This window comes from Coturnix japonica, chromosome 9 (assembly GCF_001577835.2).
Source record: "Coturnix japonica isolate 7356 chromosome 9, Coturnix japonica 2.1, whole genome shotgun sequence".
Classification (NCBI taxonomy): Eukaryota; Metazoa; Chordata; class Aves; order Galliformes; family Phasianidae; genus Coturnix; species Coturnix japonica.
Genome location: NC_029524.1, coordinates 17,944,906 through 17,958,021, shown reverse-complemented (window position 1 = coordinate 17,958,021; position 13,116 = coordinate 17,944,906). Strand labels below are relative to the sequence as shown.

The window sequence follows — 13,116 nt, the reverse complement described above, 5'->3', positions numbered from 1 at the left end:
AGGTGGGGAGAAAAGCATTTGTTAGTTGCTTAAAATGTCAGATTTACTCTAAGAGACATGAAGCACCTTCCAAGATTTGCCCGACTACTCAAAACTCTTGGTCCCATTTGTGCCAAAACCTTCCATCCAAAATGTTCTGGCTGAATAACTGGAGAGCTGTGCCCTTGGACTGAAGACATCACTTTCACAATTGGTTTTAATCTTTAATTCACATTAGTCTTTACCTCTTCAATACTGCTTTTAGGAATGAGCATAATATTTCAGAGTTAATGGCACTGAATTAGCCTGGGTAATTGATTCCCATGTTTTTTAAACTGTTGCATGCAAAAGTTGGGAAGTTTGAAAACAGTAGAGCAATAACTCTATTGTTTCATGTGCTGCCAATACAATACAATTAAACACTTTTGGAAAAAACATGAAACAGATCTCTCCTAATGCTCAAATAAGGTAAAAAGGGCTATTTCTTTTCCTATTCTAAATTATACTGTGTGATTAAATCTTTTCTTGAGGAATTAGCTTGCTTGATTGCTAATCCCAGAGGAAATTTGGTTATCTTGCAAAAACCAGCAATAAACAATCCCAACCTTTAATACTGTGCCAATGTGAGTAGTTTAGTCTATCACTCTGGTACCAGAGGCATCAATTTTCATACTCGGCAGTGATTTGGAGTCCCTAAAGCCTTTACTGTATTGCTCTTTAAGCCATTACTAAGTCATACTATAACTATTCCAAATTCTCTTGCTGGCAACCGGCCAACAGTCTTCACCACTTTAGTTTCTCAATCTTTCATTTCTCCTGTACTTCTCTACATCTCTTAGGCTTGTCAATGATGTCAATTTTTTAGTGCTGAAATCACCCATTATGCTACTAATTGTTCCTGGCTTTTATGTCATGGACAAGCATTACATGCATCAAGGCCTTTCTTCAATAAAATTAGATGTGAATCTCATTTCCCAAAGAGACTGGAGGCAAAAAAAACCACACCAGCAACCCCACCATATTGTTTCCTCCCAAACAATGAGCTTAGTCTGCTCTTTACAAGTCATAAAACGCAGAAAATTTGTGCATTTGTTTTCCTGGAACATGAGCTGGCTTCTTTCCAGCTGATTTAAATTAATCTTTCATTTTCAATAAGGCAAAGCTTCCATACACATTTCTGTGTGTAACTGTCCTGGATAAAATATCACATGCATATCCTTATCAACAAGAGAGTACACCCACATGGGTTTTGGTTACTCAGACCTCAGAAAACATCCAGATTAGGCAGGAAACATATAAATACAGTCGTGTTTTTGCAACTGGGACCTTTCAGAAATCGGATGATTGACAAAACACCCAACTTTAGGCTGAAAATAATACCACAGAATTCTTACCAAACAAACTAACAAACAACAATAAAAGCCCACTTGGTTTTTGTAAGGCAAAACATGGCTTTGAACCCTCTTGAAAATCACTTCACCGTAGTCATTCCAAAGTGCCATCCATCCCACATGGCAAAGACAGGACTGCAAATGGTGCCTGGGTGGCTGCTTACGCCAAAAGAATTCCACAGGCTATGACCAAAACCTCCCCCCATCTCTGCAGCGTAAATACAGAACAGCAGCACTGCATGCAGCCACCCTTGCCCAGAGGAGTACAAAAAGCCCTGTTTTAAACAAAGACAAATTTTCATGTTTGCCATCCTCACAGGATTCTGAGGAATAAATATACTTTCCCACAAAGAATAGAAATTTTATGGTGAGTTTAATCGGGGAAAAAAATGTTCAGCTGGCACAAGGAAGCCCATTTCTAACACCAAAAACTCACCCAAGCTCTCCTAACAGAGACCTGTGTGACCACAGGTAGCCCTGCTTACCAGGGGATGCCTATTTTCAAATACAAAATCAAAATGCAATGGTGGGTAGCAATGATATTTCCAAAGTTTGGGCAGCAAAATGTGCTTGCTGGTATCTATATAGAGTATCTAGGTAACCTAAAGGACTTGGGCTCATGCACAAGCTGCCACAGTGGAGCAAATGGATGAGTGGTGCTGGAGAATCTCAGCCATAAAAACATGCCTTTCCCAATGGGAATGGTTTCTCACCCCCAAATTCACTGAGGTCAGTGGCAAAGCCACCATTAGTATCCACTCTTTCACAAATGTCTCCCTGCTTTATTCACACAAAATGCACAACCAATATGTGTACAGGGCTGTGGTACCTGTAGGGCTGCTCTCCAGTGTGCGTCCTCAGGTGACGGGTTAGGTTTGCAGATCTGGGGAAAATCTTGCCACAGTATCTGTGATGAGAAGAGGTCCCATAAGGCAATGCAAGCAATGCAGGCTTTGTTCCAGTCTGAGCTATGCTACAGGCACAGCCCAAATGGAATCAGTGCTATGCGGTACTGCTGGCACTGCTTTGGTGTAATGACACGTCAATAAAAGCATCAAATAAATATAAGTGATTGAGACACACACACACATAAGAATGGAATTGGAATTACTGGCACCAACCAGCATTTTTTTCTACATAAGCAAATGGTACATGAAAACACACTAGTTTCAGAGATTGCTCAAAATCTCTAATCTCACTAAGTGCTCATCTGTCACATTCAGATTGGGAATCATGAGGATCTGCTATTAAAGTCTTGGATTTCACCTTCAATGTAAGCAAATTTCAAACCTTTCAGCCAATTCTACGTGTCAGCAAACGTGACATCATTTTGTGCACTGAATAGGATCAGACCTGACAAGGCTCAAAGATTTAATCCATCAAGGTATATTTCTATAACAACATGTCTTAAAAGAAGGTTATATGTTTTCAGAAAGATCAGATAAACCAATATGTTGGTGTCAAACACCTGCACATTCCGGGGATGATACAGAGACCTACATTTAAAAACCATTCTCCAAACTCTATAATATGCCACAGGAATAATAATAATTATATATGTATGTGCACATATATATATATTTGAAATATATAATATACAATATTGATACATGTAGATAGATAGAGATATCATATATCTATTTACAGATATCGTCAGCCCTTTCTGTTTGTTTAAGAAGCATATTACTATTCAGTTTATAATTGTTCCAGTTCTATCAATCACATTCAGCCCATTTTTGTATGGGGACAGAGCACACATAGCTCTCAGGAGAACAAGGCTTGTGGCTGCTTTACACAATGGCTTTGAACATTGCATCCCTTCATTTTTAACACTGCATTTATTTTTTTTACATGATTTACAAGCCCTCAAAACAGCTAATTCTGGTTTCCTTGACAAAGCTCCCACTCATGTTGGTTGTACGTACAATCATCTTCATTGTTTCTTGAAGTTTGTATGCTTATGTCCTAATAAGCCGTCTGTTTTATCACTTATGCTTTTGGAAGTCAAAGAGGAAAACATAAGAAAACAATTCTATAGTTTACAATAAAAATCAATCAATCAATCTATAACAAAAGCACACTTATGAATATGAAACTGATGAGGAAATTTAGACAAGGAGCTGTTAATGGAACAGGTTTGTGTTGTTACCTGCAGGTGTAGCGCTCCTTGCCCTTGCGCAGGAGGGTCTCAGGCAGAGCACTTGGCGGGGCTCGGAAGTTGAACATGGATGGCATTGACTGGATCATCTCATTGGCCTCTGGTTTCAAAGCACTGAAATTCTCCAGCTTTTCAGCCATGTTTTCTATAGCTGACATCTGCAATGGAAGATGCACAACAGCCGGCACGGTGAGTACCGCTGTGGCTTTGTGTCTGCGGTGAAAATGTTAAGCATAAAGAGCACAGGCTTCCAAGAAAACAGAAAAAAACAGCAAACATAGAGCTGCAGTCAAATGTACTACAGGGCAGAGTAGGCAACATGGTGGCTATGATGATGGCTCTCTGAAAGCAAGCCCCATAAGTGCTGCAATGGGTTCTGTTCCTCTGCAAGACCAGCAAGCAGCAAAACTGCTCTAATGGCTACAGGTAAAGCTGCTTCCATACAAGCTCTGAATTAGCCAATGTTCATTTCATGTTATTTTTAAGCCTCAACATCTACAGAAATAGAACTGTGAAGCCACACTCTGTGTGGCAAGCAGAGAAGTTCCATCAGTGTTCCAGTCCAATCCAAACGTTCAGTCAAGTCTTTTTGCAGATCAGTCAAATATCATGACATAAACCCATCAGAAATGGAGCTGGTGGGTTTGGTGTCTTCACATTACCCACTAATGCCCATCACGTTTTCTTACAACCTTTTAATATTCCTACTCTACCTTCAGTTGCTTGTAAACTCCACACGCTTTGGGATGCTGCCTCTTCCTGTAGCCGTATTATAGGTCTTTAATTTTCAAGGAGGGGTATTAAATGATCTCTGGAGATCATTTCCCTTCAAAGTGTCTGGAATTGACCACAAAAACCAGCTCCAAAACTTCCAACACTGTCACACAAAGAGCTGATGATTGCTGCTGAACCTCGTGACAGGTAAAATAGCTGCCTGCCTCCTACCATCACCATAAACAAATGGGGAAAAAACAAACAAACAAACAAACAAAAAACCCAATAGAAAGTCAAGATCTGCACTTAAAGAAGGTGGGCACAGTGGAGATTCCATGCCATGAGCATGCAAATTGCTTTGTCATAAACCATGGCATTAATCAAGTGCTATCTATCAGAGCACCTCTGCAGCCCATTCTACAGAATGCACAAGGACTACTCTGATTCTTTTTGCTGTTATTTCAATGGGAAGAACTGCATGTTTGTCTCTGGACACAGCTATGCAGGTGCTGGCTTTGGTCTTTCTTTTCCCTTTAGCCTGCAGCCTGCCCTCTCATTTCATGCTCAGACTCCTAATGCTGAGTACAAATTGCAACGTACAGAGTACCACTGCCAATTTGCCAAATGTCTTTCATCAAACACACTGCAAAAAGGAAAAAAAAAAAAAGAAAAAAAAAAGAAAAAAAAAGAAAATCTCAGAGGGAAGTCAAGATACATTTACTTGTCAGGCAACAAATGGGAAAGCATTGCAAGGCAGTAGGGGCTGTAAGCTCTGGGGTTTGATTCATAATCACTCAGCTGCTAAAACATTCTCCACAGATGCAAGTGGACAGCACATTTGTCAATATGAAGGATTTTGACATGTACTGATCACAGGCATGAGATATGTAATGATGATGCTGCTGGGAGAGGAGGTAATTCTATCTCAGCAGAGAGATGTCATTATCAACCCATATGACTCAACATTACCATATATTTATTTTTATAGGACTTCATATTTTTCTGCAGTAAGAATTGATTCTTAAACCTTCTATAATAGTTTTCCCGCTGCCTGTAACTCCTTCTAATTGTTCCCTGCAAGAAATCATTTATCAGTTTTGCAATTGTGGGAAATTAATGGCTTGAATGAAAAATGACCTTTGGCCTTCAGGCTGATTAGCAGTGACAAGACAGTGTATGGGTTACGATAGCACATATTTATAGTGAAGAATAATAAGGGCATTGAAAAGTATAATAAATGTTTTATTTATGTATATTTAATATTCAAGTCAATTTCATTATCTAGTGATTTTAAATCATTTTTGGATCACCATTTCTCACATACGCGGTACCCTTCAGTAATATATTAAAGCAACTATTTTCCCCTTTACATTTAAAATGGCTTAGTCATGCTTATTTCTTTTTATTATCTTCAGGATTTTGCAGAGGAGAATTGAAGAATGAATCTTCTCTCATGTACTGTGCTATAGGTCAGTACCAACCCCTCTATGCCACCAGAACTACATCAGTCCTGAAACAGGTATGAAATCAGGATCCAATCTTAAATCCCTCATTCGGAGGAAATACAAGCACTTCCAATTATTATAAAGCATTACGAGATTTCCAAAAATATGTTTCTCACCACAGAAATGCCTATTGTGTTTTTTAAAGACTGATCCCTGTAGTTACCTGCTATGATTTATATGTTTCAAGAAATACAACAAAGGGAAATGCTCGGCCCAAAGTCTTTCCTGATATGAATCAGTGTCACTCCACTGCTGTGGGTACAATTACAGCAGGGTCTATCTGATGGAGATGTGGCTCACAATATTGGAGCATTTTCTTAAGAATAACGGGGGCAGTAAATTCTTCTTCTAAAAATGCACTTGCAGAGGTTGCAACATCACAAAAGCCAGCTCTGGTTAAAGCAGGGTGAAGATGAGAGATGACTTTGCTCCCTGTTAGCCTTCCTGCCTAGACTGCACGCCACCATGAAGGTCACCAGCTCCATGCAGGGGCTGACACTCCTCTGCAGAAAACTTGGCTAAAAAACCCAAGGCTAAAAGCTGACATCAGCAGTAGGAAAAGGAAATCCTGGACAATAGTTTGAAAGGCATCAACGATGCAGATACAGGGAAGTGAAGTGCAAAGCACTAAAGGGATGGCTTCAAAATGTTCTTCTCCATCACATCCTAGCTGCTTCTCAGCTCTTGCCCTCTGCTCCTGTCGCCGTAGCATATCTGAGATGCCCCCAGTACCTGCACAGCACCTGGCACAGGATTTGCCATGGGGATGACACGCACATGTGCAGCACAGGTTTGTTACAGCCCATAGAAAACCTGTTATCCCTGTCTCACAACAGGGATTCACCAACTGTAAACTTCAATCAACATCCACCACTCATCAGTCCAATAGCAAAATCTGAACAGTGATATGAAATCCAGCATTTGTGGTGCTTAGGACACAAACAGTAAGACCAAGCAGGAATTATGAACACTGTAACATATACTTCTGGGGAATCAGTGCCATGGTTTTAAGCAGTAGCCCCAGGGGACACACAGATGGTCCTCCAAGGACCAGACCTTCTGCCCAGCGTCTGCCATGTGCCAGAAATGAGAGGTGTAAGAGCTTTAATTAGTGGTTGCATCTCAATTACTGCACTGAACAGTGATGGATTTAGTTCCCATTCACCTCTCTAAACCCCCTTCAAATCCATTTGTATTTTTCTCAAGGAGTCCACCAGTTCATTTACGTGCATACAAAAAGATTCCGGCTTTTGTACCTTTGAAGCCTTTTGCCTGATAATTCAACCGGGGGTCCCTCATTTTTTCAGTACTGTAAAAACTAATGAATAACCATTTCTCACTCAGGTCCTGCTCACCATTCACCATTTTACAGAGCTGTGGCACAGCCCCCTCGGGCATTTCTTTTCCAAGCTCAAAAATCAAAATCTACTTTAGGTTCTTTCTTTGGGGAAGCTGTTCGCTACCTCTGATCATCAATGTTGCACTTTTCTCTGTCTTTTCTAATTCTACTCTGCCTTTTTTGAGAGGGTTTTCAGCTGTATTCAAGACCTGAAAGCAATATAACATAATGACATTTTCAGTTCCTTTCTGCTAAGCACTCAGATAATATTTTCATAAAACTACTGACTTCAAAGATGCTTTTCCTGAATGACCCGAGTTAAGAGCTATACCTTCTCCTCTATACAACTTGGGACTTACTAACATTGAGTTTCATTGCTATTTTAATCCCTGGTGACTCAGCTTTTGGTGGAACTCCTGCAGTTAGCTTTACATTCAGCTGTTCAATAAACTGTTGGCTTTCTGCTCTTTGCCTGTTTACTCTCTTTCTTGCACTGTTTACAAACAGATTTAATCTTTCAGATCCCATTGACACCCCCGGGTGAAGCTGGTGATATGATCCAACTACTGCAAAAATTGCTGACGTATTCTTATGTTTTTTTCCTGTTGTTGTTGGTTTGGTTGTTTGGGGTTGTTTTTTTAGATAATTATTAATCCAGAAGGCTTTCCCTGTTCTGCAGAGCTTCTTTAGGAGCAAACAGGGAGAATCCCTCCGTCAGCTGAAACACAACCCAAGCAGCCTTTACTCCTCTAAAACCCTGAGCTCCAGGAGCAAGCTGCTACAGCAACAGCCTCAGTAGGGCGCTTTGCTCCAGGGACAGTCCTTGCACAGCACCAGGGATGGAAGCTTTTGGGGATCTGAGCCCCAGAAGACACCCAGGGGTGCAACCAACATACAGTGGGCACAGGGAGGAAGGCATGACCCCAAGGAGAGAATTAGTGTAATTGCCATGTCCATGGAGAAATCCCTCTGAGGAAGCAGGAGAGCAAGGAGGTCCCATTACATATTTTACATTGCAGTTATGGCCTTACGGACAAGTCATGTCTGCTCCTAATCTGAGATCAGTGAGTGACAGCATTTTATAGGGAGCAGTAACTTTTGATTTACATATAGGAGTTGTTGATTCAATCTACATCCAGATGTCTGGAAAAGGAAGCAGCTTCCCCCCACCTCCCTCCTGCTCCCTGAGAGCCCATTAACCTCCTACTGACGCAAACTAATATGTAGTCACAATTCCCCAGCTCGGACTCAGAAATGCAGACATTACCATAATCGGCTAAAACAAGTATTTATAAACATTTCAACGGGCAAGATACCATCAGCAGGGGTCCTGAATATTTGTCTTAAAATTTATTAACCAACCACAGAGAAAGTGTCATAAATAAAGCAAGGTTTGTTGTTGCTGCTTTTTAAGAATAACCTGATGATATGAAATAATCTAGCAGACAATGTCATCAATTACATGACCTAATGTTTTACTAACTAGACTCCTTCGACGCTATTATCATAAAAACAACTGACTTTACGGTCACAACTCATGGGAAAAAAAACTGTTCAAACATTTGCTTTCTATTTTTACTGCTGTTATTTAGAGAAATCTTGAAAACCCAACTACTGAAGTTCAGAATTTCTTCCTTCCCGGTTCAAGTCATGCTGCTCTCTCTAAAAATTACAACTTGTGAATTGGTTGTAATGTATCTGGCCATCCAGCCACTTGACTGAGCTGTACCATGCCCAAAGACCTTGCACACATGGCTGAACTCTATGAAGGAGCTGTGAGAAACTCCAGCTGATCTCCAGCTCAGACCCACAAAAACTCTGCTTGGGTTAATGCTGTTGGTGAGCTTTTAGCTAATCTAACAGAATGGATCATGTTTTAAAATACACTCTGTAAAATAAAAGTATTGCTAATGTACTCATTAAATATCTTAACATTTAATTTTAAATTAATGTAATGACTTAACAACTATTCACCACAAAGGTATTGCAAATAAAACTTGAATCTCATTAGAGAATCTCTTTATATCCCTTCTCTTGATGGGACCGGTAGAGAATGAAAAAGTTCACAGACTGAATAAATTGTGGCCCACTCAAAAGAGGATGCTCCCCATTGAGTCAGACTACAGCATTCCTGCCAAACAATGAGAAACAATGTGAAATAATCTTGAAATATGTGGCAAGCTCAGCTGCGAGTTGAGACAGAAAGGCATATGTGACATTCAGATTTCTCAAGATGAAGATTCACTCATGAATCAGCATCCCGTGCAAGGCACTTCATGCCTTACATACCTATTGCTGCTGCAGCTGCTTGAGCACTAGCAAGGCCTGGAGATGCACACTCATACAACAACAGAACGAAGGAAATCCAAAGACCAAGCCAATGCTGAAGAAGGCAGACAGAAGAAACAGGCTGCACTGAGATTTTCAGCTTCCCAAATATCCCCAGACAGAGCACTGCTGAGATGGAGGGTGCACAGGCCAAATCATGTCTCATGGGCCCTGGATATGGTTGCACTGAACCACTGCAAAGAGAACACTTGGGAACCCCTCTTGTGTGCTCCAAGCCTGGCACCTGGCCCCATATCCTAGTGGCTTGTCATCTGCTTGTGTAGTACTAATGATGGAAAATCCCTGCCAGCTTTCCCTTTGGTTGTTTTAATGGTTTTCACTAAGGCCAGCATCACTGCAACAGGGTTTTGGGTACAGACATCCCCACAGCTCCTCTGTGACTGAGCTCAGCTGGGATCTGTGTTCAGAATCTTTGACTCAGAATTGTAAAAACTGACATTTTGAAAAAACAAAATGGGCATCTAAAGCCACATGTGCACAAAGCAAAGCTCCACTGCTGCTGTGGAGGAGAGCAGGGTGCAGACATCCCTAGGGCCCCATGCATGCAAGCAGGAGCACATTGCCATCTCTGTTTGGGAAATCCTGGCTTCACTTTGTGCAATCAGCTTACACTGTGAGCCATGAGCAAGTGTGACTCAACCCCAATTCTCCTCTCTGAGACCCACAGCCGTGAGGTTGGGAAAAATCTGAGACAAGTATCTATGATTTCAGTAATACAGGAGCAAAACTCAGTGCTATTTCACTTGCATCTGTAAAAGCAGTTGCTGTGGATCTATTTGTTTTTCTTGTTTTCCAAGAGCAATTTAGATGTATTAAAAATAAGTTTTATAAAAATAGAAGAGTCTGCTTGAATGTATCCCAGATACTAAAAGCAGAATTTCTGTTCACACGAGGGGGACTCTGTGTAACTATGCACACAGGAAAAGTTCGATCCAAGCACTGCAAATAAATGGGTGTTTTATTTGGGCTTTAAGTATAGCAATTAAACTCCAAACTTCAAAACTATTAAAGTGACTGACTCCCACTGAAGTCAATACGAGATACAAATGTGAAGTCCTCCGAGGCTCTATGTTTTAATGTCTAGAACATAGATTAAATATTTCTAACTGTTGCAATCTAACAAGATTTCAGCCCGAAAACTGTCACTACAGTCTCTGAAGGAAGCGGCTTGGAACATTTTCAGTTCAATATAAACAAAGAGCACATTCTGAAACTCTCACTTAGGTAAAGCTCCCATTGCCATCACCAAATAAAAGCTGCAGGATTAGATCAGTGAAAATAAAGCCAATTGGGCATCACACAGAATTTACCCTCTACAACGCTCTGTGGGAAAGCGTGGTGTGCTCTGAAACTGTGTGGTAAGTTATCCTTCATATTATATTTTTCTTATGCAATTTATTTCACAGTGATTAAATCAAAAATATAAGCATGAACTTACCCAAATTCTTTGATCAGGCAATTGGAACTGGGAGCAAAATTGAAACAAAAACAATACATTATTCCTGCGCTGGAATCCTCATTGCAATCAAACCAGTAATTAAGATCTTATTTAAAGATACTAATTAAGACATTATCCTGAACAATTTGTTACATGGGGGCATTCTCTCCCTAAAAAGGCAATCCTTGTTACAGCAAATTATTGTGAACACACAATTATCTGCCCCAATCTCTCACAGCTTTGGTGTCACTGGCACTGGGAGAGTTCTGCCCAGACAGGGACAAGGTAAGGACAGCAGGGTTTATGACTTTCATCTCTACTCCAAAGCCTATTTTAATGATTAGTCTGTTACTGCTCCTAATATCCAGTCTAAAGGATGAAGTTAAACTTTCTGTTCAACTCAGTTCAATCAAACTGTTTCAGAAACAAATTTACCTACAGAAATACACATCTGTAGGACACGAATGATGAAAAATATTTTGTTCCTATCTCACAGAGACAGAAACTGCCAACAGAAAATGAAAACTTACGGTGCAGTCCACACCTGTACTTTACAGGGGTGAATGGGGCTGTAAAACAAAAGCAGCTTTTCTGCAAGGCATTCCCCAGCCCCCTATAAACACCGAGCCGAGCTCTGCTTTTGCAAACAGGAGGCTCCTTTTTATTAAAGTCAGCAAGAAAGCAGATCTGGACATTTGCTTTTTTGACATGACATGTGATGGTGATTTAGTTTTCTTTTACAATGTATTAAGAGTGTACATTACACTCAAGACTTTTGCATCCACCAGTCTCCCAAGAGATTACCCTAGCAGACAGGCAACTGGTAACACGAAAACAAGTCTTTAACATGGAATTATTTTCTACTGCAAATAAGAAATGTGGAGGGATGGACCAAAGAGGTGCAGCGCAGCCATATGTGCACACAACAGGAGAACCCTGCAGTGGCACTCAGCAGTGGAAGCCATCCTTGCTGGCCCCGTAGCACAGAGGTGGCCCCCTGACATGGTGACAGCACTAACACTGTCCTCATGCACCAACACAGCAGGGCACGTCCTGCCCACTGACAGCAGAGCACCCACTGTTGTTTCCATTTCACCATGCTAACCTCTCCCAGCACCACACCAACCCTCCTCCAGGTCTTGGCTTCATAAAGCAGTACCCAACTCCTTCCCACCCCAAACACCCTCCTAGCAGGGCAGTATGACAAAAGCAGCTTCCTTCCACACCACCAAACACTGGTATCATCACACCATCATGTGCTGAAACTCGCAGAGTCCCTCAAACACAATCTGACTAAACACAGATGCACCCCTGAAGATCCATCAAGGACTCAACAAAATATATATACATATATATATTTTATATATATATATATATACATATATATATATATATATATATATATATATATAATATCTTATATATCTTATATATATATATATATACATATCTTCCTTATATATCTTCATTTAAATAATTTACCATTACAATCATTTATCTGTTCTAACAGGATCATTCACTCGATGGAGAGGAATCAGCTCAGTTTTACACCCGGGGACACAAAGACAATTCAGGTCCCATTTGGGCACTGGTACATTAGTCCTGTCTGCAACAAGATGGGAATTTTCACTTGTCACTTCGCAAATCTGGCAAAAAAACATAACTCAGCACAAGGTGCTGAGCTGCTATTAAATCTTGTACATAAATTCTCTACAATTTTAATACTTAATAGACCCTTCACTTCCTATGGGCACTGGAACTAAAAAGAGCTGTTTTGCGGCACTCTCATCTCATGGAAGAACATTTGGACTGCATACCTGCAACTATATTTCCCATCAGCTGTCCTTCCCAGGTCTCCATAAGTCCCATATTTCAGTAAATATTCCACACAACTTAAGACATTACAACTATTGTTCTCATTGAAAGAAAAAAAAAAAAAAAAAAGACTCATAAATTGTTGCTATTCAACAAATAAAAAGCATGATGAAGGCCTATGAATGAGACAGAAGCTCTAGTATAGCATGGCTTTGGGCATGAAGGAGAAGGGATTCTACAAGATCACTACAAGTGACTACTGCCTAAAAGAGATGGAACGTTTGTATTAGGAGGCCTGAATGCATTGGGTAGAAAGTGTTATCTCCTTTCTTGGAGAGCTCTGCTTGCCCAGCCTTGAATCTACATCAATTCCCCTTCACCACAACGGCCCTGATGAAAGCAAGTCAGCTACAAGTCTTGGTGGTTAT

At 40.6% G+C, this 13,116-nt stretch overlaps 1 protein-coding gene and 1 long non-coding RNA gene across 10 annotated transcripts in view; one reads left to right on the top strand and one right to left on the bottom strand.

Annotated features, from left to right (window-relative positions):
* Positions 1-13,116, bottom strand: part of MECOM (MDS1 and EVI1 complex locus) — a 321,499-nt gene that overhangs the window by 7,377 nt on the left and 301,006 nt on the right. For 6 of the 9 annotated variants that reach the window (XM_015871997.2, XM_032446644.1, XM_015871992.2 and 3 more), the window contains 3 exons: positions 10,874-10,900; positions 3,520-3,686; positions 2,200-2,277 (listed from right to left, as the gene is read on the bottom strand). In XM_015871997.2, coding sequence (XP_015727483.1) covers positions 2,200-2,277; positions 3,520-3,686; positions 10,874-10,900 — 272 coding nt within the window. The remainder of the gene's footprint in view (positions 1-2,199; positions 2,278-3,519; positions 3,687-10,873; positions 10,901-13,116) is intronic. The other 3 variants (XM_015871993.2, XM_015871994.2, XM_032446646.1) reach the window with 1 other exon arrangement.
* On the top strand, positions 3,620-12,817 carry LOC116653855. Its single transcript, XR_004308423.1, has 3 exons — positions 3,620-3,717; positions 5,658-5,761; positions 12,384-12,817. It is a non-coding gene; the product is annotated as an uncharacterized LOC116653855 (long non-coding RNA).